General features: G+C 45.9%; 1 protein-coding gene across 2 annotated transcripts; it reads right to left on the reverse strand.

Moving 5' to 3' along the window:
• Positions 1 to 22,390, reverse strand: Plin2 (perilipin 2). 2 transcript variants are annotated; one of them, XM_036179610.1, is made up of 9 exons: positions 22,276 to 22,390; positions 20,932 to 20,989; positions 20,649 to 20,844; positions 16,644 to 16,726; positions 14,069 to 14,354; positions 12,048 to 12,229; positions 10,180 to 10,314; positions 8,747 to 9,037; positions 1 to 368 (listed from the first exon to the last, which is right to left on the reverse strand). In XM_036179610.1, the coding sequence occupies exons 2-9, from the start codon at positions 20,959 to 20,961 to the stop codon at positions 288 to 290; spliced, it is 1,284 nt and encodes a 427-aa protein (XP_036035503.1). In that variant the 5' UTR covers positions 20,962 to 20,989; positions 22,276 to 22,390; the 3' UTR covers positions 1 to 287. The 2 variants fall into 2 exon arrangements, with proteins under 2 accessions (XP_036035503.1, XP_036035502.1); XM_036179609.1 differs by lacking the exon at positions 1 to 368 and having other exon boundaries at positions 8,188 to 9,037.
• Between the last annotated feature and the right edge of the window lie 3,010 nt (positions 22,391 to 25,400).

Raw genomic sequence — 25,400 nt, forward strand, 5'->3', positions numbered from 1 at the left:
TCACTGGCCTACAGCACAATTTTATTATAGTCATTTCAGTAATTAAACATTGAAGAATTATATAAAATGATAGATGATACTGAACAAGATCTCTTACAAAGTTCATGTCATTTGCAATTAACATCAAACATCCAGGAAAAAGTAGATTAACATTTCCCAAAGACACAGGAACAAACACATGTGCAAATATAAAAACCTGATAGATAATACATTCTCAACAGAGGAGAGTTAGTGGGGTAGCATTTTACCCTAAGAGGACAAGGCTGTGAGTGCATGATCATTCATCCTCAATCCTCTTCTTCCAAAGGTATAATGTCAGGAACTTCATCCGTCTCAGAGGTCAAGTCAAGGACAGTGAAATCAAACATCTGTAAAAGAAGAACCTTAGATGTTGTCTTAGTTAGGGTTTCTATTTGCTGTGAATAGACACCATGACCACGGCGACTCTTTGTTGGTTTGTTGTTGTTGTTGGGTTTTTTTGTTTGTTTGTTTTTTGTTTTTCGAGACAGGGTTTCTCTGTATAGCCTGTCCTGGAACTCACTCTGTAGCCCAGGCTGGCCTGGAACTCACAGAGATCCACCTGCCTCTGCCTCCAAGTGCTGGGATTAAAGGCATGTGCCACCACCTTATGGCGGCGACTCTTATAAAGGAAACAGTTAATGGGTGGGGTGGCTCCCTTACAATTTCAGAGGTTCAGACCATTATCATGATGGCAGGGCAGCGTGCAGGCAGACATGGTGCTCCAGAAATAGCTGAGAGTCCTACATCTTGCTGGCAACAGAAAGTCACTGAGGAATTCTTGAGCAAAAGAGACTTCAAAGCCAGTCCCCACAGTGACATACTTCCTCCAACAAGACCACACCTCCTAATAGTGCCTCTCTCTTTGGGGGCCATTTTCTCTCAAACCACCGCAGATGTGAAACAAACACTAGCTTCCCTGTGTAGACTAAGGTCGAAGGTAGAACAAGCGGTAAAGAAGAGAAGTGAACTTTCAGGTCCAAAGCAGCTTTTGTGCCTCTACTGCCCCCAGCCCCCACACACACTTAAGGCCTTAGGATGGTTTAAGAGTGCCATTTGAACAATCCATAGGCAGGGAAGGGGCAGCTAAGAGCAGCCACTGTCTATCATGTATGGTGAGTTCAAGTTCTAAGTTAGTGATCTTGCCTACCACCGTGGCGGGACTTTGGGAAATGCTTCACAAATCATTTCCCAGAATAAGAAAATAAATACCTGGTGCTGGGAGATGGCTCAGTGGTGAAGAGCACTGGCTGCCCTTCCAGAGGACCTGGGTTCAATTCCCAGCACCCACATGGCAGCTCACAACTGTCTGTTACTCCAGTTCTAGCGGATCTGACACCTTCATACAGACATTACATGCAGATAAAAACACCAATGCACATGAAATAAAAAGAAATTTTTTTTAAAAATACCTGTTTCATTGCCATGGACAAACAGTTATGTACTGTCAAAGCAGGACTGCAAGAAGTATTTTGCTGAAAATGCCTATCAGTGATGGAAGGTGGAGTCCGCATGAAATGCACACTGTGACATTAACGGGGATAGACAGAGATGCGAATATTTTTTGCAAGCTGTTCACCATGCAACCCCTAGGGGGGCACCATTCAGACACTACACAGTACAGATGCACGTACTTGTTACCACACATCTCCAGAAGATGGCACTAAACACATTGAGGACATGATGCCTTTTCCTGGCTGTAAGAGGCCACTACAGGAATGGAAATACTATCTGTAAGGGTTTAACCTGCTGGTAAATGTGTGTGCACAGTGCTAAAAGTTATGACATGGGTTCAGGAATTGTTTTGGGAACAGATTTTAAATAATGAAGAAGAAAAAAAAACCCATAAAATTAGAGTTTGTTACATAAAAGTAGTTTAGAATTTTTTTTTTGCTTTTACTTTGTGCTTGTATGTGTAAAGGCACAGCACAGCGTGTGGGTGGAGGTCAGAGAACAAGTTGTAGGAGTCAGGTCCCCCCTTCCACAGTGTGGGTCCTTGGTACTGAACTTGCATCTTCAAGTTTGATAGCAAGTGCCTTACCGGCTGAGCCCGCTTGCTGGCCTATAGTTTGGATATATAACACAACAACAACAGAAAAAGACCATGCAAATATTTGAGGCAACCTCTCCTCATCCTTAACGGGCAGTCTATGAGCTTGAGGGTGTGCTTGCCGCCCAGGGGGGCAGGAGCCCTTAGTCTGCCTCACTTGCTTTACATTTACTGGACAGTTAGGAACAGGTGAGTGGGCTGGTGCACACCCAACTACTCCCACTCAATTGCCCTAAGTGGGATGCTCTGCCAAGCAAGGCAATGGCAGAGTTCATACCTTACACTATGAGGAACTCAAATAAAAATGACTTTGTTAATACAGCTACACACACACACACACACACACACACACACACATACACACACCCCATATATATATATAGTAACTGCTCTCATATTCACATTCTTTCTACCTAGTAAGTGTACAAAGCAGATTTTTTTTTCAGTATGAGTCCAAAATGCAGGCAATTATGATACGGGACCAACATCTTGTATCTGGCTCACTCCAATAGAACTTTCATGAAATGACTACCAAGCTAAATGTCTGGAGGTCCACTCTCTACAAAGATGAGGCTCTTGTGTGAGATTCAAGCTTTTTCTTGTTATACCCCGCTTCTTTCTATCATGAGGGCCCCATGTAAACAAGTATGAAAGAGGAATCTTGGCTGGGCATGATGGCACATCCCATAGTCCCGACACTTAGAGGGCTGAAGAAGGTGGAGAACTGAGTTCAAAGCCAGACTGGGCTACTTAGCAAAACCTTATCAAGAACAAAGAAAGAAAGCCGCTTAACTGTCTGCTCCCTGTGAAACGTAAACATCCTCCTTCACCCTTACTTCCTGTCACTTGAAGCGATCACCTAGAGGACACCGTCTGAATATGTATTGTGCCAATCATTCCTACCAATCAAATTCAGCAGTGGGCAGACGGCGTGTCTCTCAACATCTCACCACTAACTAAGGGTGTGATTCCAATTTGCCCTTTCCCTCCTGGACCCTCATAGCTCTGCCCCAGGTGGACAGTGAATTTAAATTAAAAGGCTTCTTCAACTTGCCAAAGTGGTTGCAAAGGCCTGTATAATCGTACCCCTCAGTAGACTAGGGCTGAAGGATTGCCATGAATTTGAGACTAGCCTGAACCAAAACTGCTGTAAATATGCCCTGAGCCTATCCCAGAACGAGTTGAGTTAATGAGTTCCACACACAGGGCGAGAGGATCGTATCAGAATCTCAGAAGTAAGAGGAGCAAGGAAGGTCTTTGCCACGGAGCCATTCTAAAGTGTTACAGAACAGCCTGCATCACAGGAAACCTCCGTGGAAAGTGGACAGAGATAGCCTGAAGGTTTCCTTGAGACAAAAGTAAGGACCACTTAAGTTTACTGGGTCAGAGTAAGTCACAAAACCATCACAGAGAAAGGCCTCGATATCGAGTTACTCCTGGAACTGGATCAGATCTGAGATCTAACTGGCTCTGTCCCATGGGAGCCAAGAAAGGTCCGGCTGCCGAGAGAGGCTTCCCTCCTCCCACACCTGTTTCCCAGGCACCAGCTAGACCGCTTCTTAAAGGTCTGTTCTCCTGCCCCCTCTTAAGCAATACTCTAAAAGGGGCATTCAGCAAAACCCACATTTTAGTTTCTCTTTTTACTTCACTAGCTCCTCAGTGTCTTTAATGTCTCACCAAAGGAGGTGTGGTTTCCCTAATCATGTCCTGGTATTATATATTTACCTGAGCTGGCCAGTTAGAGAGAATACATGTCATTGTCCCACAGATGGTATTCTCACACTCTAGTGAGAAGCAAGTAAGGACTGTGCAGATAGATGGGTGTAGTGGTGTGTGTCTACTACAATCTGAGCTTTTGAGGCAAAAAGACCACTTGAGCCCAAGAGTTTGAGTCTAGCCTGGGAAACATAATAAGACTCTGTCTCTAGAATTTAATTCTTTTTTAAGATTGGGTCTCTTGCCGGGTGGTGGTGGTGGCGGCGGCGCACGCCTGTAATCCCAGCACTCGGGAGGCAGAGGCAGGTGGATCTCTGTGAGTTCGAGGCCAGCCTGGTCTACAGAGCTAGTCCAGGACAGGCTCCAAAGCTACAGAGAAACCCTGTCTCGGGGAAAAAAAACTTTTATTTTGGCTGGGTGTGGTGGCACGTGCCTTTAATCCCAGCACTCAGGAGGCAGAGGCAGGTGGATCTCTGTGAGTTTGAGGCCAGCCTGGTCTACAGAGCAAGATCCAGGAAAGGTACAAAGGGGGCAAAGCTACATAGAGAAACCCTGTCTCGGAAAAAAAAAAAAGAAAACTAAAGAGACTAATGGACAGCACTCCATATTCTCCTGAGGTGTTTGTTTGCACAGGACTAACCACAAGAGTTCTTCTCTCAGGCTAACCCACCAGAGCTCATGCAGCCATTATTTTCTACCCTGACATGGTAAGATGCTGTTAGGTGTGTTAGGAAATCAGTTACAACTAAATTTTCGGTCAGTTTATGCCATGACGAAGCTGCAACATTTGAAGACACCAGATACTGCTAAGCCAATGAAAAGCATGCTTGCATCAATTCTCTATACAGAGACACAGGCAGACAAAACCACAATCAGTGTTCACAGGTCATGACAAGCAGCAGGAGTGTCTGCTAAAAGTCATCTGCATTGTAGTGTTTGTTGCTTAGTGTTTGAGACAAGGTCTCTCTTTGTCATTCTGGCTGTTCTGGAACTCCTTATGTAGACCAGGCTGGCTTCGAACTCACAGAGATCTACCTGCCTCTGCCTCCCGAGTGCTGGGACTATAGGCGTGCGCCACCACCGCCAGCTCTAGTCTGCATTCTGTTGCTCAGGAAGAATGAACTTCAGACCTGTCTGCTTTCCCTAATCAATGTAGTTAGCACTGAAACTCTTGTCAGGAAGAAACACAAGAGTATACATTCAGTAGCCAGCATTATGACACCTGCCTATAATCTCAGTCCTCAGGAGAATGAAGAGATCAATCAGAGCTGTGTAGCAAGATCAAACTCAACAAGAAAGAGCAGACATGTAGTTATTACATATGAATTCTCCAAGCCAGGTGTATGTCACACACCTATAGTTCCTGTACCCGGCTGGCGGAGTCAGGAAGACTACTTGAGTCTAAGAGTTAGGCCAGCTTGCGTGGCCCACTAAGACACCATCTCAAACACAAAACGCATGGGCCAGTGAGATGACTCAGAGCATAAAGGCTCTTGCTACCAAGCCTGATAAGCTGAATTTGATGGGGACCCACATGGCAGCAGAAAATAGACTCCCACAGATTGACCTCTGACCTCTACACCCATCACAGCACCCATATACCCACACTAACGCAAATAAGCATTAAAAAAAAAAAAAACATTTTTATACCCACAAATACAAATATTTTCAAGTGAAATAAACCACCCATATACTTCTGAGGCACAGAATGGAAAGCTAAGCCACAGAATGGCTAATTTGAACTCAGAAAAGAGAAACTAAGGACCAGAGACTCATGAATAATCTATCTACCTTTCCTGAAACCAGAAGGTCTGTAACTGCCAAACAAAGACAGCTGCCAGGATGCCAGCAAGTCCCCCAACAAGGACATTGGTGAAGTCCCACACTCATTTTCATGGGAAGGCATGAGCCAGGGAAGAGACTGCCTTCTTAGAGTTTAGTTCTAGCAGAGAGCAGCCCTGCTCACTTCTTGGCATAGCCAGCAGAGTGTGTGGCTCTAGAATTTGCTTCCTTTTTTTTTTTTTTAACATTCTATTTCTAAAGTATTACTTTACACATAGGAGCATTTTGTTTGATGATATGTATGTGTACCATGTGCATGCTATCCCCAGAGACTAGAGGAGGGCTTCAGATCCCCTGGAACTAGGCTACCGGCAGTTGTGAGCCTGTGTGTGGGTATTAGGAATGGAAACCAGGTCCTCTGCAAGAGCAGACAGTGTTCTTAACCAATAAGTCATCTCTTTGGCCCCTGGAATTTGCTATCTTGCAAATTCTGGTTTTTTAGATAGAGTTCCACATAGTACAGGCTGTAGCTGGACACACTCCATAGGCACGGATGATTTTGGACTTGTGCTCTTCCTGCTGCTAGCACCTCCAATATGCTAGGGTTCCAGGAGTGACCACACCTCATTTATGAGGTGTTCAGGATGGAACCCAGCCAGGGTTTAGTCCATGCCTGGGAAAGCACTCTACCAGCTGAGCTGCATCCCAGCTTGCATTTGCAGTTTTGAAAGTTTGATAAGATTGCAGCTTCGTGATAAGCAGTCTGTCGACCAGTCCTAAATGATGGGTCACCCTTAAAGGGACTAGAAGCCTGGCTACCATAGACAGATTGATTAGATTTCTTCCTTCTAATTATTCTCACGTGGCTTCCTATGGGCATCTCACCATTGACTGAAATTGTTTTCTCACACAGAAATAGTTATCTAGGCAAGTGGACACTGAGCAATCTCACTCGTGACTTATTTTCTAACTGGGCTCTTGAGGGAAAAAAGGTCTGCTGTCTTTTGGGGAAAGTGATGCAAACCTCCCATTGCTTCCAGTCCAACAAAGCAGTCTGCTGTGACCAGGCCTTTCTACTGGCTTAAAAATCCCTTGGGGGAGGGGTGGATGGAGAGAAGGCCCAGCTGTAGATAGCACTGGCTCCTCTAACACAGGACCAGGGATCTGATTCCCCAGCACCCACATGTTGGCTCATAACTGTGACTCCAGTTCCGGGGGCCCAATGTCCTCTTCTGACCTTCATAAGTATCAGACACGCATGTAGTGCACATACATACATGGAGGCAAAACAAATACACATAACAAAATCTAAAGAATGTATTTTCAAACCCTCTCAGGGGTAGGTTAATTGGTAAATGAACAACTGCCACCTAATAAAATTCTAATGTACACAACTTTTTCCTTTATGTTTTGTGTTTTTCTGAGATAGGGTCTTATATAGCCCAGACCCCCAAACTTGGAGATTATACGTCTTTGCCTCTGGAGTGCCGGGATTAAAGTCATCACCACACTGGGACTATTCTTGACTTTGATTCTCCTGTTTCTCCTGTCTTTATCTCCAACACACTAAGGTTAGAGGCATGTGCCACCATGGCCCCATGCCTTGCTTTTTGTTTTGTTTTGTTTTGTTTTTTTTCAGAGCTGAGGATCGAACCCAGGGCCTTGCGCTTGCTAGGCCAGCGCTCTACCACTGAGCTAAGTCCCCAACTCTGCTTTTTGTTTTTGTTTTCTGTTGAGTTTTTATTTTTCCAGGCTCGAAAGAGTGTAGAGAAGTATAGACTGTTTTCTAGCTTTTAAAGAAAGTATCATGTTTTTATTTGTTTTATATAAATGGGTGTTCTGCCTACATGAGTGTTAGATCCCCTTGGGACTGGAGTTTCAGTTCCGAGCTGCCATGTACATGCTGGAAATTGAACGCAACTAGTGCCCTTAACCCCCCTTTATACAATTTATTAAAAAAAAAAAATTAAAAGACACTCCACACTTTCACTGTATTTTTGTTTTGTTTTGGATATGGGTTTTTCTATGTAGCCCTGGCTGTCCTAGAACTTGCTATGTAGACCAGGCTACCCTCAAACTTAGAGATTCACATGCCTCTGCCTTCTGAGTGGTGGGATTAAAGGTGTGTGCCACCATCCTGACGTGTGTGTGTGTGTGTGTGTGTGTGTGTGTGTGTGTGTGTGTGTGTGCACTGTGTATGTGCATGCTCGTGCATAAGGAACTCAGAGAACAACATTCAGAGTCAGTTCTCTCCTGTTATCATGGGGCAGGTCTTGAACCCATGTCATTAGGCTTGGCAGCTAGCACCTTTACCTGCTGAGCCCTTTTACTGACCCTTTATTCCTTCTTCTATGAGGGCTTCCCTGCTGCTCAAGCTGCTCTCTAATTCCTGGGTTCAAGTGATCCTCCCCCATCACCCTCCTGAGTGGCAGTAACAACGTGTCCAGCCTCGTATCAGCTTTGGATTTGTTTCAAATCTTCGGATCAGCCTTTGTCTCCCAATGCTATGACCCTGCTGACCTCCCCAACAGGCCAACTGGAATTCATATATGTGCTTAACAAGGTCATGCAGGTCAAGCAGGTCAACGGAAGCGACACACAAAGCCCACATGACCACAGCATACAAGTGCTCCATCCTGCTATGAATTTTATTGAGTCCAAAGGTGGCATTTCTTCATAGGGAATAAAAAAAGAAAAGCAAGTTGCACAAGTGTGCGCCTGGAGACCACAATGATGAAGGCTGCTCAGGATGTGCAGGAGCAGATGTCAGTTCAGAGCGGAAGCCACATGAAGGAATCTTTATTCGGTACAGACAGACATTTACAGCCAACAGCACAAAGGCCACAGACAAAAACTGGCTAGGCTCTCACATGCTAACCCATTCTGCTTACCAGCCAGGGAAAAAGAACTCACGTGCCAACGGAGGCCGACCCCTTTACAGCACTTCATTCAGCCACTAATGACCATAATGAGGACCTTTGTTTGAACTAGCTGCTTTTCCAATCTAAAGTCATCTATTGGGTTAATTTCAAACTAGCAAAAGATGCCACCTGGCTACATCATGCACTGGCGACAAGGACAGGTTCAGAGAGTTTTGAGCTCGGACTGCTGGACGTCCGGGCTGGTCTTGTCCACCTCTGCATTCTGAGACTTAGTAGACTGAGGATAAAAGGGACCTACCAGCCAGTTGAGAGGCGTGTTGTTAACAAGGTAATCCATCACATCATCTAAGGACTCTTTCATTTTCTGCAGTTGCCCCTTGCTAGAAGTGAGGAAGCCATCAGACACTTCCTTAAAGGAGGCAGCATTGCGGAACACTGAGTAGAGGTCGCCTGCCATCACCCCCAAGTGGTTGGCCTGATCCTGAACGTTCTGTGGTAGCCCTTGGACGTTGGACAGGAGAGTCTGGCATGTAGTCTGAAGCTGCTGAGTCAGGTTGCGGGCGACGGTTAGAGTACGTGACTCGATGTGCTAAAAATAAAACAAACTCAGGAATTAGCAGTGGCTCTAACGGTGCTAGGTATGGCTTAGCCCAAACACAGTATGTGGGCTATGTATCCATACGGACATCCACACACATGCAGCCTCTCTGACTCCTGAGTGTTCGCTTCTTTGTCCCCAGGGAGGAATGCCCTGTCACTGAACTAAGACCCCAACCAATTGGATTTTTTTTTTCTTTTCTTTTCTTCAAGACAGGATTTCTCTGTGTTACAGGTCCGGCTGTCTTGGAACACACTTTGTAGACCAGGCTGGCCTCAAACTCACAGAGATCTACCTGCCTCTGCCTGTAGAGTGCTGGGATTAATTAAAGGTGTGTGCTACCATCTTTAATTATATAATATATAATAACCCTTATAACAATACTGTATGCAGCAGCACTAACCAAATTTCACAGCTAGGAATATATACTTAGAGTTTAATTAATTTGCTCCATTGACAGCTGGAAAGTAGCTAAGTGGGAGATTTGAACTCGTGACTGTAAAGGTCATCATCTTAAAATGAAGACTAGCAAGCAGGGGAGAGCAGACATCAAAGCGTAGACTCCCTGTTGTTAGCTGAATTTAGACATTCAACTGTCAGATAAGAAGATGCAATATGAACAAACAATTGACACTGACTTCAGAGGCACCCTGGGGACACGGAGGACCATTCTGTGTGATTACACCGAGCAAGCTCTGGAGCGTGAGCCCCTATCCTTTCACGAGTTTGCCCTCAGCTCTCCGCTGTGTCCTCAGCTTCTCCAGAAGCCACCTTTGCCCATCCCAAGGCCGGAGCGTGCACCACTGAGCTACGCCCCAACCCGCTCCTTACTTCTAAAACTAGTATTTCAACTACATTTATTGTGTGCACTTATGCAGAGGTCAGAGGAGAACCTGAGGGACTTGGTTACCTCCTTCTACCATGTGGGTCGGAGGCACCTTTATCTGCTTACCCATCTCTCCAGCCCCTCTATTTCTTTTCAGATAGGCCCAGGCCGGCCTTGAACCCGTTATCCTCCTGCCTCAACACCCCAAATAGCTGGGATGCCACATCTGCGCCACCAGGCTGGGCTGATAGAAATACACTCCGGGAGTCTTCACAGGGAAACGGATAAGGAAAGACTTTCGTCTTACCTCAGCACAGTGGGACTCGTCAGTGTCGTCATAGCCGATGTTTCTCTTCCACTCCACCCACGAGACATAGAGCTTATCCTGGGCACCCTGAATTTTCTGGTTGGCACTGTGCACGTTTTTCCTGGCGAATTCAATCTGGGATGAAACAAAACAGGTTGAACCCGGTCATCCCTTCATTTCCCATCTGCTTGCAGCTCGTGGTGCACACGGGTGACACACACGGGTGACGCAAGACCACAGATTGCTGTGAGAGTTAACGAGAGCTGCGTTTGCCTGTCGACCTGGCGGTCGACCAGGGGGCAGTGGCTCTTCATTGCCTCTGTGCAACCATTAAATTGCCGATCCTGTGTGGCCCAGGTAAAACGTAATAGAGTTGTTTATATTCGCATGAAGGGTCAATGAGAATTAAAAGAAGAAAAAGGCATGAGGAAAAATAAAGGAGGAAGAAGGCCGGGCACGGTGGTGCATGCCTGTAATCCCAGCACTCGGGAGGCAGAGGCAAGAGAATTGCTACACATCTGAAGCTAGCGTGGTCTGTGTATCAAGTTCTGGGCCAGCCTGAACTACATAGCAAGACTTTGTCTCAAGAAAAACAAACAAACAAAAAAACTGAGGAAGAGAACCTTCCTCTTCCCCGTTACCAGCCTCTTGTTCTTCCAGGAAGAAACTGACGCTCAGTACGGTACATGCCATTCTTTAACTTGGCAATCTTTAATGGCTGCACAATAGTCTATTGTGATGTTCTGCACAAACTCACCCCTACTCCTGCTGTGCACTGTATGGTCTCTTCCAACTATAAAGCAAAAGAAGTTTCTGTAAGGCAAATGTCTAACAGGAAAACTGCTCAAGATATACTTTATAACTTCCTAGAATAGCCTGAGTTTTTATTTGTTTAGTGTTTTTGTTTTGTTTGTTTTGAGACAAAGTCTTAGTCTTGGCTATCCTAGAATGCGCTATGTAGACCAGGCTGGCCTCAAATTCACAGATATCTCACTACTTCTCCCTCCCTGAGCACTGGGGTTAAAGTAAGTGGGGTTTGTTGTTGTTGTTTTGTTTTATTTGTTTTTTAGACTTACTTTTTTGGGGTTTTGTTGGTTTTTTTGAGACAGTGTTTCTCTGTTAACAGTCCTGGCTATCCTGAAACTTGATTTGTAGACCAGGTTGGCCTTGAGCTCACTGAGACCCACTTGCCTCTGCCTCCCAAGTGCTGTGATCAAAGGCATGCGCCACCACCTCCTGGCTTTTTTTTTTTTTTTTTTAAGATTTATTTATTTAGTATACAGAAGAGGGCGCCAGATGGTTGTGAGCAACCATGTGGTTGCTGGGAATTGAACTCAGGACCTCTGGAAGAACAGTCAGTGCTCTTAACCTCTGAGCCATCTCTCCAGCCCCATGGCTTATTTTGATGTATGTCTGCATGCATGTGTGTGCATGATGTGCATGCCTGATGCCCTGGTGCCCTCAGAGGCCAGAAGAGGGTATTGGACCCCCTGGAACTAGAGTTACAGGTCCTTCTGAGCTGCCGTGTGTGTGTGTGTGTGTGTGTGTGTGTGTGTGTGTGTGTGTGTGTGTGTGCTTGCGCATACAGCAAGTGCTCTTATCTTCTAAACCATCTCTTCAGCCCCATGGAAGCTGCTGTTAGAATTCTGTGGAAGTTCCCAACCCCGCCTCTGGATCATTGCCAACAGCATCACTTTCTGGACGTGCCACAGGACAGGGAACTGGCTGTACTGACACCCCAGGGTTTCACTCTTTTCTAGTCATCTGAACACATGCCACTTGCCCACTAGGCTATTCACATACAATACTGAAACCCTTAAATGTCCTAAACATATCTCTTCTCATCCCTAAAATGGCACTGTACTCACCAGATGAACGGTGGCATGGAGCTGAGCAATGGTCTCCTGGCTCTTTTGTTTGGCATCTTTAACCTTGCTGAGAGCCTGCTGGTAGGCCCGGGAGCGCAGCTTGCTGGACAGGGACCCCAGTCGTACATAGTAACTTGGCTTCTGCACTACATCAAAGCCTTCCACCTTTTTTGCTTCTATCTCTGGAAATAAAGGACAAACAGAAAATGAGAAAATAAACAAGGGATTTCAGCTGTGATCCCAGCAAAGACATCTGGATTCCCTGAGACTGTTCATATCCACTGTTGGGTCAAGCACCCTGATGTGCTACTGTATCTGTTACACACACACACACACACACACACACACACACACACACACACACACATGCTTGTTTACATATGCTTCTCCCACCAGCATGAACTTCTTAGCAACATGGACCCGGCACACAGAACAAGCAGTAATGCTAACTAAGGACCACTAAGGCTAGTCTCAAACTTGCTAGATAACCAAGAATGACTTGAAACTTTTGTAAATTCTTTTTTTTTTTTAAGATTTACTTATTGCCAGGGGCTGGAGAAATGGCTCAGTGGAAGAACCCGGGTTCAATTTTCAGGACCCACATGAGGGCTCACAACCGTTTGTAACTACAGCTCCGGGGGATCTAGCATCACACACACATGTGATGCACAGATGCACATGCAGGGAGAACATTCATCCACGCAGACTAAAAACAAGTAAATCTTTTTTTTTTTTTTTTTTTTTCAAGACAGGGTTTCTCTGTGTAGCTTTTGGAGGCTGTCCTGGAACTCATTTTGTAGACCAGGCTGGTCTTAAACTCAGAGATTCACCTGCCTCTGCCTCCCGAGTGCTGGGATTAAAGGCATGTACCACCACCGCCCAGCCAAAAAAAACCATTTTTTTAAAATTATTTATTTATTTTTTTAAGATTTATTCACTATGTATACAGTTTTTCCGCCATGCGTGTGTACTTGCAGGCCAGAAGAGGGCACCAGATCTCATTACAGATGGTTGTGAGCCACCATGTGGTTGCTGGGAATTGAACTCAGGACCTTTGGAAGAGCAGTCAGTGCTCTCAACCGCTGAGCCATCTCTCCAGCCCCCACATTTTTTTTTTTAAAAGGCCAGAAATATGGCTCAGTGGGCAGAGGCACCTTTAATCCTGATGCCCTGAGTTTGATGCCCAGCAGCCACATTGTGGTGGTTTGAACAAGAATGGCCAGAGGCTTTTGGTTGAGTACTTGGTCCCGGGTTGCTGGAACTGTGTGGGAAGGATTAAGAGGTGTCGCCTTGATAGAGCAGGTCTGTCACAGCACAGGCTCTGGGGATTCAAAAGACTGGTGCCATTCCCAGTGTGCTCTCTCCACTCCAGCCTGCTTATCAAATGTGAGCCCTCAGCTGTCCTGCCCCGTGGGTGCTCTACCATCAAGGCCTCTAACTGTCTGAAGTAAGTGGCCTTGGTCATGGTGTGTTGTCACAGTGGTAGAGCAGTGACTGAGGCACCTGCAGCAAGGGCAGCATCAGCCCCTGCAACTCGTCCTTTGTCTTCCATGTACATCATGGCATGCGTGTACACATACATAAAATAACACAATGTAGTCAGGCAGCGGGGGCGCACGCCTGTAATCCTAGCACTCGGGAGGCAGAGGCAGGCGGATCTCTGTGAGTTCGAGGCCAGCCTGGTCTACAGGGTGAGTTCCAGGAAAGGCACAAAGCTACACAGAGAAACCCTGTCTTGAAAAACCAAAATAAAATAAATAAAATAATAAAATGTAACTTGATTAATTAATTAAATGTTAATGGTAGCTTTGGGCTGGTCATGGTGGTACATACTTATCCCTGCACTCGAGGCTTAGCCCTGCATTGGAGGTAGACAGTCAGATCTCTGTGAGTTCAAGGCCAACATAATCTACATAGAGTTACAGGCCAGCCAGGGCTCTATACTGAGACCTATCTCTAAATAAATGAACAAAGTTTTTAAAAGGGAATCAAAAGGAACTTCAGCATAAAAGCACCATTACCTAGCTCCTCCTGAGTGAGAGGGAGGTACTGGTCTACCAGGAGCTCTGACTTGGCAAGTGCATTTTCCACTCCGCTGCTCACAAACTGCACCATCCGACTCCCCAAAACTGTGTTGATGCTGCCATTGACCGCAGACTTGGTCCTCTCCACACCGCCAGTAACTGCTCCTTTGGTCTTATCCACCACCCCTGTGATAGTGCTGGCTACAGAATCCTTGGCCCCGGCCACAGTAGTAGTCACTGCATCTTTTGCCCCAGTTACAGCACCTTTGGCATTGGCAACAATCTGTAAGAAAAAATAAATAGAAGCCAGCTTGTGAGATAAATGGGCAAATACACACTTATGCTTTTACAAAGGCTCCAGAGTTAAAGATGGGCTGAACATGCCCTTTCACTCCGGGTCTTGGGCATAACATTAAGATTCAATGAGGCTACATGTCTCTGTCAGGTCTTTGTCCTACCAGCCACTTAAGGCTTGTTAGATGTGCAAATAAAATAAGCATGAAATCAGTGGAGTTGTTTTGGTTTTGTTGTTCTTGTTTGAGGCAGGGTCTTATACTACACTGCCCTTGCTGGCCTGGAACCCAGACTCAACTGCCTCTGCCTCCTGAATGCTGGGATTAGAGGCATCACCATGACCGGCTTTGATTTGGGAGGCCAGCCTGGTCTACAGCCTAGGCTATGTGGAGAAACTGTCTCAAAAACCAAAAATAACAAAAAAGAATTTCTCGTAAAGCTAGTCAGATGGCCCAGCAGACAAAAGGAAGTGCAACCGATCCTCGAGAACAGAGCTCTCTCGGGGACTCTTGTAGTAGAAGGAACCTCCACACACGCACTGTGGCACCGACACCCCATTTACTCCACAGAAAGTTAACTTACGTAAGTATTTTTCAAACTTTATCTTATACTGAGTGTAGTGGATATGCTTATAACCTCAGCACTCAAGAGGCGGAGGCTGGAGTCTGAGTTCCATACACAAGGAAACTTTGACTCAAAACCAAAATAAACCTAAAATCCCTGAGTTCAACCCTCAGCAGCCCCTGCCCCACCCCTCAAAAGAAAAATCTAAAAGATCTTTACAATGTTACATTTGCATATAGGCAAAAGGAGAGAAAGCGGGCACTGAAGAAGGGTGGTAGGCTAGGAATGTAGCTCAGTGAGTAGAGTCTTTAAACATCATCAAACACTGGGGTTGAGTCCTGGCACCATAAAAAGGGGTGGTCTACAAGCCTATAACCTTATCACTTGGGAGGTAGAGGCAGGAAGATCAGCAGCTTGATGTCACCCTTACCTACAAAGAGACCCTATACACCCCCCCCCAAAAAAAAAAACAAAAGTGGAAACTTATTACCTATCGGTGAGATTATATGACTCTAGACAGCTGGTTCAGAAGTCACATCATCCCAGAAAGGACACTGCAGACCAAGCTGAACTTGGTCCTCTAGGCCCCGGCACATGGGACTGTCCAGGTTAAAGAGAGGGAGGGGAGAGGGCGGCAAGAGATTCGGGGAGGGTAGCACAGAGCCACAAGGGACACCAGCAACGGCAACCTCTAAATTACTTCTTAGTAGGATCTCAGCTTACGAGGCTTTCAGTTTACGATCCCAACCTAGTTTTTTCTTTAGTTTGAAATGCAATCAGTTGACTATTTTTGTTATGGTGTTGCAGGTCAGACTCAGGGCCTTGTACACACTAGGCAAGCCCTGAGCTATAACCCCAGCTCATAAGTTATGCTGGGCATTATAAACAAGTCATTAAGACACCTTTTTTGTTTTTGTTTTTGTTTTTGTTGTTTTTGTTTTTTTGGAGAAAGGTTCTTATTGTATAGCCCTGTTGGCCAAGAACTTGCTATGTAGACCAGCCTGGCCTTGAACTCACAGGAACACCCTGCCTCTGCTTAGAGCTCTGGGATTCAAGTCAGGTGCTACCATACTAGCCAAATATTCCTCAAAATTTAAACACCCCAAATGGAAAATAATTCCTATCCTTCCAATAGCCTCAAGCAACATAAGTGAACATTTCAGAAATACATAAAAGTACTCTAAAGGCTGCACACTAAACTCTTCTATTTAAGTGGTGAAAGACACAGCCCTAACTACCATTTTGTGCAATGCGGTATTCTTAAACAGAAAGAAAAATTTAGAGCATTATCTGAACTACGGGATCCCTAGGACGGATGAGGCAATCGTTTTGCCCACACTGGCTAGCTGTCCCGTATGCATGTGGTTCCTACCAGCATTGCACAAAGCCAGCCCAGCCCAGCTCCCAGTTAGTTGTACATACATCCATCACCGCATGGAACCAATTATTTAAGGGCAGTTTCACAGCCAGAGCCAAGTTACAAACCGATAGAGACTGGCCTAAAAACCATTCTAACCAAAAGCGGCTAGTTCCTCTCTGCTTCTTGAACTCAACCCAACAGCAATTCAGGAAGTCAGGGAGCAGCCATTGCTCCTTCAAAACTATGATCCAGCTTAAGGGCAAGCTATTTGTGTGCTTGTGGCACACAGAGCCTGGGCCAAAGAGAACATGAAAACGCGCCAAGCAGCAAGCCTCAACAATGTCCCCAGCTCACCTCAGCTGTCGGCTGATTCAGAATAGGCAGTCTTTCCTCGATCCTGTCTAGCCCCTTGCAGGCATAGGTATTGGCAACGGCAACTGCAGGAAACACGGGAAACATGGGAAAACGGTCATTGTGAGCACAGAACAAATACACACGACAATATCTTAGGGCTTTACTACAAAAAAAAAAAAAAAAAAAAATAGCAAGAATGCAGTTTTGTCTTTCTTAAAACCACCGAATCAGCTTCCTGGTTTCTCTAGCTCTGTCTGACAGAAGGAAATTTGGCAGGTTGCTGGTAACTTTCCTCCAGTGACAGGTAAAAAAGGAAGAGGTATAGGAAAAGCAGCTAAGGAAGAAGGCCTCCATGTTAGCAACAGAGTAGGCAAGCTTCCACTGAACCTTCCTTCACTCAGGAAATAAAGTAACTGAAAACTCTCAAAATTAGCATTTCCAGGCGGGGTTAGTCCCTATTTATCTCAATACACAGCCATACATTCTGGGGTCTCACCAGTGAACAGCAGCACCCCGATCCCTCTAACGAGGCCTAGATTTCAGTCTAAGCTTCTCCCTTAAAGGTAACAGGCCAAGCATTCACACCAAATTCATTTCAGAATTAGCATTGTTGGCATAGCGTCTCAAAGGACCCTTAAAATCCAAGGTGCTGTAGAATCATCTTTTTGTACACTGTGAAGCTATATCACTCTGACTGGTTTAATAAAAATCTCAATGGCCAATAGCTAGGCAGGATTTTCAGGGCAGAGAGGATGCTGGGAAGAAGGCAGAGTCACCAGCCAGACACAGAGGAAGCAGGAAAGTAGCCTGGGCAGTACAGATTAAAGGTAATAAAGTCACAAGGCAGAAAATAAATGAATAAAAAAAGGTTAATTTAAGTTACAAGAGCTAGTTAGAAACTAGCCTAAGTTATCGGCCAAGCTTTTGTAATTAAAAAGTCTCTGTGTCGTAATTAATAGATATGGGTTAATGTAAGTTGTAATAGCTACTTAGAAACAAGCCTAAGCTATTGGCTGAGCTTTTGTAACTAATAAGTCTCCCTGTTGTGATTTGGGAGCTGGCTGAGAAAGCTTAGCTACACCAAGGCCCTAATTTACCCTTTGGAGACCGATTCAAATCTTTTTTAAAGTAGTTCATGTTTTTGGAGAGATTTGATGGTAGGAGTGTAAAATAATGTAGCCACTTGGGAAAACAGTCTGGTGATCCCTCTAAAAATGAAAAAACAAACTCAGTGTGTATGGGTGGATGTTTTGCTTGCATGTGTGTCTGTGCACAAGTGTGCAAGCCTGGTGTCTATGGGAGGCCAAAAAAGTCATTGGATCTCCTGGAACTAGAGTTACAGATAGTTGTGAGCCACCACGTGGGTGCTGAGAATTCCACCAAAGTTCTCTTGAAAAGAAGCCAATGCTCTTAACCCTCAATCATCTCTCCAGCCCTGATTTCACTGAAATTTAAAGTTATTAAAGACCCAGGAATTCTACTCCTAAATACATACTAACAAAACTGAAAATATTCACCCCCAAACTTGTATGTACATACGTTCACAGAAGCATTATTCACCACCTTCCCAAAGCAGAAGCTACCTTAATGTCCATCAGCTGATGAACAGGTAAAATGTCAGAGCTGGGGAGATACCTCGGTTGTCAAACATTTATCAGAAAAATTTCAAGACTAGAGTTCAGATGCCCAGAATCCACATAATGTGGATTACAAGCCATCTGTAATTACAGCCTCTGCAGAAACGGGAGACCCTGAAAACAAATGGGCTAGCCTGATAGCCATATCAGTGAACTATGTTTTTTATTTATTTATTTATTTATTTTTTTCCAGAGCTGAGGACGAACCCAGGGCCTTGTGCTTGCTAGTCAAGCGCTCTACCACTGAGCTACATCCCCAACCCAGAGCTATGTTTTTTGATTGAGACTCTGGCTCCAAAGTGAGTGATCCAGGGTGATTCTTGGTATCAGTCTCACACCTCCATGGCTACACACAGAGACACACACTGTGACATGGGAAAAAAGGGAGAAGTATTTCCCTGGCTAGTTTTTATGTCAACCTGACACAAGCCAGAGTCATCACAGAAGAGAGAACCTAATTGAGAAAATGCCTCCATCAGACAGGGCTAGCTGCACGCCTGCAGGGCATTTTCTTAATTAGTGATTGATGGGGGAGGGCCCAGCTCATTGTGGGCGGGACCACCCCTGAGTTGGTGGTCCTGGGTTCTTCAATCAGCCAGCTGAGCAAGCTATGAGAATCAAGCCAGTAATCAGTGCCCCTCCAGGGCCTCTGAGTCAGCTTCTGCCCAGTTTGAGTTCCTGCCTTGGCCTCCCTCAGTGGACAGTGACTCAGGTTATGTAAGCCAAATAAACCTTTTCCTCCTCTAGTTGCTCTGGGATTTATGGTGTTTCATCACAGCATCAGGAGCCCGAAGACAAATATTATCTACCCACACAATGTAATATTATTCCTTAATAAAAAAAAGGGATTAAGAACAGCTACAGCATGGCCATCCGCCATGGCTCTGAGAGGCACATGCAATGCTATATCACAGAGGAGTCTTGAAAACCTCTACGCTAAGTGAAAGAAGCCTGTTGTAGAAGAGTAAGTTTTACGACTCTTCTTGGACCAGAGACCAGAAATAATTTATATGAAAATAGATTAATAGCAACCTGAGGCGGGTGGGAGGAAGTCGGGAATGAGTGCTAAGGGAACCTAGCTTCCTCTCTTGTCTGCACTTCTTGGGATGGAACCCAGGGTCTCAGACATGCCAGGAAAGCACCCACCATTGAGCTACAGTCATTTTCAGTTTAAGTAGATTACTTGTCCAGTGTTTTTCTTATCTCAATAATGTCAGGATTAAAAATACAAAATTTTGCCGAGGGGTGGTGGCACACGCCTTTAATCCGAGCGCTTGGGAGGCAGAGGCAGGCAGATCTCAGTGAGTTCAAGGCCAGCCTGGCCTACAAATCGAGTTCTAGGACAGCTAGGACTATTACATGGAGAAACCTGTCTCAGGAAAAAAAAAAAAGTTTTGAATAGACTTCAGTGGGTTGAGTGCTTGCCTGGGTCTATCCCCGTACTGCATAAACCAGGCACATTGGTTTAGGCCTTGAGAGGCTATAATCCCAGCCACTTGAGAGGCTGAGGCAGGCGGATATCCTTGAGTTTGGGGACAAAGTTACATAGTGTGTTCCTAGCCAGCATGAACTACAATGTGCAACCTTGTCTCAAAACAGAAAGTTTGGGCAGGCAAGATGGTTCAGTGAGTAAGAGTGCTTGCTGCCAAGCCTGATGACCTGAACTGATCCCTGTTGTAATGACCATGGCCATGGCACGAACCTACACACAAATGCAGACACACACGGACACAGAACAAATTAAAAATACACTAAAAGTTGTTTTTCAATTTGCACATAGTGTATGAGAAAGCTAACTCAGTTCACCTCCCTAGATGATTCCTTTGTAATTTCAGTTACAAAAAAACTTTTGAAATTTATTTTTTCTTTCTTTTTGGTTTGTTTTTTGTCTCGAGACAAGGTCTCACTATGTAGCTCTGGCTAGCCTGGATTTTGCTAGGTAGAGCAGGCCGGCCTTGAACTTAAAGATCTGCCTGCCTCCATCCCCAGAGTTTTGGGACTAAAGGCATAAATCACCAGGTCCAGCCTATTTTATTTTCCTTTTTGAGACAGTGTCTCATACAGCCCAGGCAGCCTGGAGTTCACTATGTAGCCAAGGCTGACCTTCAGCTGACACTTCTCCACCTCCCCTCCAAAGCGTTGGGATGACAGGTATGAGCCAGCATGCCTGGCTGGGAAGTTCCTATTAGGGTAATGTGAGTTAACTCTCTGTCATGGCTACAAAGCAGTCCCTTTGTGATAATGAAGGTAAGCAGACAGTGTCTACGTATACGTGTTGCAGGACGACCTGAGGGTTTCCTGGTGTTAACTTAGAACTCACCCTACCTAGTCCCTTGGGCTTGATATTGGCTGAAAAATCTGAACTCACTCTGTGGCTCCAGCTTCTGGATGATGGGCATTGCACTTGTCACAGCCACGGAGGTCACGGTCCTCACACCCTTCTCTGCCATCTCACACACAGATCTCAAATACGGATGCTGATCCTTTGTACTGACATAAGCGGAGGACACAAGGTCATAGGTGGAGCTCACCAAGGGCAAGTTGGCCACCCTGGTCACCACGCTCTGCAACCAGAGAGGAGTGGATATTAATGACTCAGAACAGAAGGGGAAAAAGGGGCCAAGAAACGGGTTATTTAAAAAATCATATACCGGTTGTGGATCAACTGCAACAGACGCCATTTTCTTCCTCCTGGAGATAAAAGGAAACCTGGAGAGAAAAGAAACTGATTTCAGAACTCTGGGAAAGGCTTCCTTCCCCAGCCCAGGGAAGGTGCTCAATTCCAGCTGGATCAAGTTTCAGTTTCCACCCTCTAACTCAGAGCCCTCTCCTGGGCCAACAGCCTGCTGTTAGCCTGGAGCAGTTTATGCACTTTCAACAGGAGAGAGGAGCCACTGACTTGTGTTCTGACTCTTAACTAGGACCTGCTTAGTGCCTTTGAAGGGCAGCTTGTTTTCAAAAGGGCTAACCAGAAAGGCATACAATTCAACTCAAACAGAAGACGTCTTCGCTTCCCCACAGACCTGCCCTTGATTATTATTTTTATTTTTGAGACAGGGTCTCACTTTGTAACCCTGGCCAGCCTAGAACTCATTATGTAGGCCAGGCTGGCCTCCAACTCAGAGATGTGCCTGTCTCTGCCTCCCAAGTGACAGGATTAAAGGCATGCCCTTGATTTACTCAAGCCTTGGCCAGTCTAAAGGCCAGACTGACCCTCCTAACTCAGTCTCCGTAGTGTTGGGCTTAGACACAGGCCACCAAGCCTGCTCACAGCCTCAGGACTATCAAGCTGGGACACTTTAGTGTGTTTACCATCTGTATGAATAAGACTGAAAGTAGCAATGGATGCCTTATGCCAACTGAGCTCAAGAAAGAGTCGCTCCAGGGAACTTAGGGACCTCTCAGGACCAGCGCTAGCTGTAAAAATTAACATCCCCAGTGACCCACACCCACACGAAACTGCCCTCTGCCCAGAGCAGAACCTGTCTAGCCACAGCTCAGCCTCTTGCCAAAGGTCCCAGTTTCACAAGAAATAATTGCCCTGAAGGCGGAAGCTTTGAGCAGTATCCATCTCGTAACGCAACCCATCAAATACCACTTTACGACGTTTTCCAAGGGTATGGCGGTGCTGTAATCCCTGGGCTCTGAGGCAGGAAAGGAGTTCACGGCCAGCTTGAGCTATTGCAAGCCCGAGGGCAGACGTGCCTAGTGAGGCACTAAAGGAAAACGAGACAATTCCCACTACGTGCTCCCACAAGTACTTCTGTAAGGTGTCTCCCTTTAAGTAAAGCCCCCGCAGGACAAGCGCAAGTTGCTCCACCCCAGCCCAGACGGAAGTGCAAGCAGAAAGTAAACCTCTAGAACAAAAGCAAGAGCTTTCGCAGCCAGCCCGGGACTGCCACCACCGGCCAGGTCACCCCGCGTTGCTGCAGCCCGGAGCCCAGAGCAGGCCGACTGGCAGCTTCCTGGGGGCCCTGATCTGATGTAGCACCCACCTAACGGCCTGGAGAGCAGGACAAAGAGCCAATCCGCACGGTCCCGCCCGCAGTACAGCAGGGCGGCCCCGGGCGAGCGCTAAATACCGCCTGGCTGCCCCGCCCAGGCCTCCGCGACACGTGACAGCCTAACCGCCTGGGGCAGCAGAACGGTGCCCCACCGAAAACCAGGCGGGGCTGGGTCTCTGGAGCCGCCCAGTGGAGAGGTGGGAGCCCTGCCTGGGCGAAGAGACCCCAGCCTGATGCCAGGACACCAGGAGCCTCCCTGGCAAGGGACTCCAGCCCAGTGCCAGGAGACCGGGAGCCCTCGGGGTGAGGCCTTCGGCTGTCTTAGGTCAGGGATCCTGCTAGTCATATGGCAAAGGCAGAGCCCCCTTTGGGGTTTTGGAAAATGCAGACAAACTGACTAGAGCTCTCAGAAAAGAAAGCTTCAAAAATGAAGTCGTGGTTCTAACCTCTTACTTTGGGCCCAGAAAATAACAAAGATCTGTGAATTTCCAACACAATAATGACCTGTAGAGATTTCTGGTTTACTGCTCTTTTGGATTTAAACAGTTCATGAACCGAATGTGGTTGCTCCCGTCTGTAATACCCAGCACAGAAATTGCAGCAGCAGTTAGTTGCAAAGTGTACGTCTCAAACCGAGACAGTTTATCAAACACTTCTAATTAAAGGTTGATCTGGATTGCCAAAAAACAAAGCTTGAGACTGCCTTCTGTGTTTTCTTCAATAAGACAATTCCAAATCGCTCTGGAGTGATAGCATTCGACAATTAAGGAAGACTGCCAACTTGGTTGTGATTTATGCAATGTTTTTTGTTTTGTTTTGTTTTTCTTCCAGACAGGGTCTCACTATGTAGCTCTGGGTGTACTGGAACTCACTCTGTAGACCAAGCTGGCCTGGAACTCGGAGATCCACCTGCCTCTGCCTCCTGAATGCTGGGATCAAAGGTGTGTGTCACCACAGCCTGGCATGCATTTTTTTTTAAAGGGAACTTAGTCAACATCCGATGTGTAGGATGCAGGAATGTGAACTGGGTTATTTGATCTCAAAAGTTGTGTGGCCATCTGGAGTCATAAGGGTTCAGAGAATATCCTTCCTGGGGAAAGGTAGAGGTGCAGGCCCTCTGATTCCTTGCAAAGCAAACTAGAGGGAACAGGTTTAGAAGGAAACTCTCTCACGCCCTAGCCATGCAGGTCCCCTGTCACCCCGGCATGGACTAAGAGAAGCAGCAACTGTGCCAGATCCCACTAGACCAGGCTTGTGGAATTTGAACTCTGGGCAGCCCTCACCTCCACGTACCGATGCTGCATGCACATGGGTGCTGCTTATTGTTTTTTCAAAGGTTCAAAGGTCCAAATTGACTCATTAAAATGTATGCCTGGATCAATCGCCAGCACTGTAAAAGACACCACTGAATAATTAAAACAAACAAACAAAGCCAAAAAAGTAGGCCATAAAATGTCTAGAAGCCCAAAGAAGTTCTGAATGCTTTTTTATTAAAGATTTTGTTTTGTGTGCGCACGTATATGCCAAATTCATGCAGATGCCTTCTAAGGCCAGAAGAAGACATTGGACCTCTAGGAACTGAAGGTGCAGTTGGTTGTGAGCTGAAGCACTAAGTAGGCTGAGGCAGAAGGATTGCTACAAGTTTGAGACCAGGCTGGGCTACGTAATGAGTATTAAGCCAGCCAGGCTACATAGCAAGACCCTGTCCCCACCCCCCTAGAATTCTTATGATGATAATATAAAAATAACAAATGATCAAATAACTCCTTTCTTTTTGGCGTTACCTAAGCAAATATCTGGTCTGCCCATTGTTATCCCACCCCTACCCTCATGACTTCTTTCTAATCTGACCTCTTTTTTTGCCCTTTCCCCTACAAAAAGGCTCTCTTTACATTTCAAGCCTGTGAGTCACTTCCCCTCTTTAAAGTTGTGCAATTTTCCTTCTGTTTTTATTTGCCTGGGAAAGATGGGTCCCAGGGTCTCATCTGGAACCAGACTGTCCTAACCCACAAAGGCTGGCACACTCCACCATTCAGAAGTGGGAGGACTCACTAAAGCAGAGTGAGGCATCCTGGGGATGGGCAGGTAAAGAGTCCCGGAACACTTTAGTCAGGAGTTGATTGGCCTGGGTATGGTGACCTAGAGAGTCCTCATCTCTGTCCATCTTAATCCTTAGGCTCCAAGCACATTCCTTTATGGTCCCTGGACCACATCTTTTTTTGGTGCCTGTCCTGGATCTCCCTCTGTGGACCAGGCTGGCCTTGAACTCTCAGAGATCCAACTCGCCACCACCTCCCTGCCCCTGGACCACATCTTAGTATAGGATTCCTTTGTATCATTCTGTCTTTTTCAGTGGGAATTCTAAGACCTTGGACAGATGTCATTGCACACCCTCCTACACCAAGCAGGACCTCCTCACTGCTGTTTGGAATCTGTAACTCAGAAGCCTTGCTTTGAGACTGTACTTTGTTTGCCTTTTTTTTTTTTTTAAAGATTTATTTATTTATTTACTACACATACAGTGTTCTGTCTATATCCCAGAAGAGGGCACCAGATCTCATTATAGATGGTTGTGAGCCACCATGTGGTTGCTGGGGATTGAACTAGGAACTCTGGAGGAATAGTCAGTGCTCTTAACCTCTGAGCCACCTCTCCAGCCTATTGTTTGCCTTTTTTATACAAAGATGTTTGTGTGTCTTAAGATTCACTTTCTTGGGTTGGGGATTTAGCTCAGTGGTAGCTCAAGGCCCTGGGTTCGATCCTCAGCTCAAAAAAAAAAATTTACTTTCTTTGTTTTATTGAGATAACTCTGGCTGGTCTGGAACTCCCTATGTAGACCAGACTGAACTCAAACTCAGAGATCTTCTTATCTCTGCCTCCCCCAAGTGCTGGGATTAAAGGCATGAACTATCATGCCTGGCTACATAGTACTCTTTTTAATATTCCTTTTTGTTTGACAAAAAAAAAAAAGTTTGTTTCCAGGGCTGGAGAGCCGGCTCAGCAGTTAAGCATACTTGCTGCTCTTGCAGAGGACCAGAGTTTGGTCCCTTGCACCCAAGTGATGTGATTTACAATAAGACCACCTGTACCTCCAACTCTAGGAGATCCAAAGTTCT

Source organism: Onychomys torridus, chromosome 2 (assembly GCF_903995425.1).
Source record: "Onychomys torridus chromosome 2, mOncTor1.1, whole genome shotgun sequence".
Lineage (NCBI taxonomy): Eukaryota > Metazoa > Chordata > Mammalia > Rodentia > Cricetidae > Onychomys > Onychomys torridus.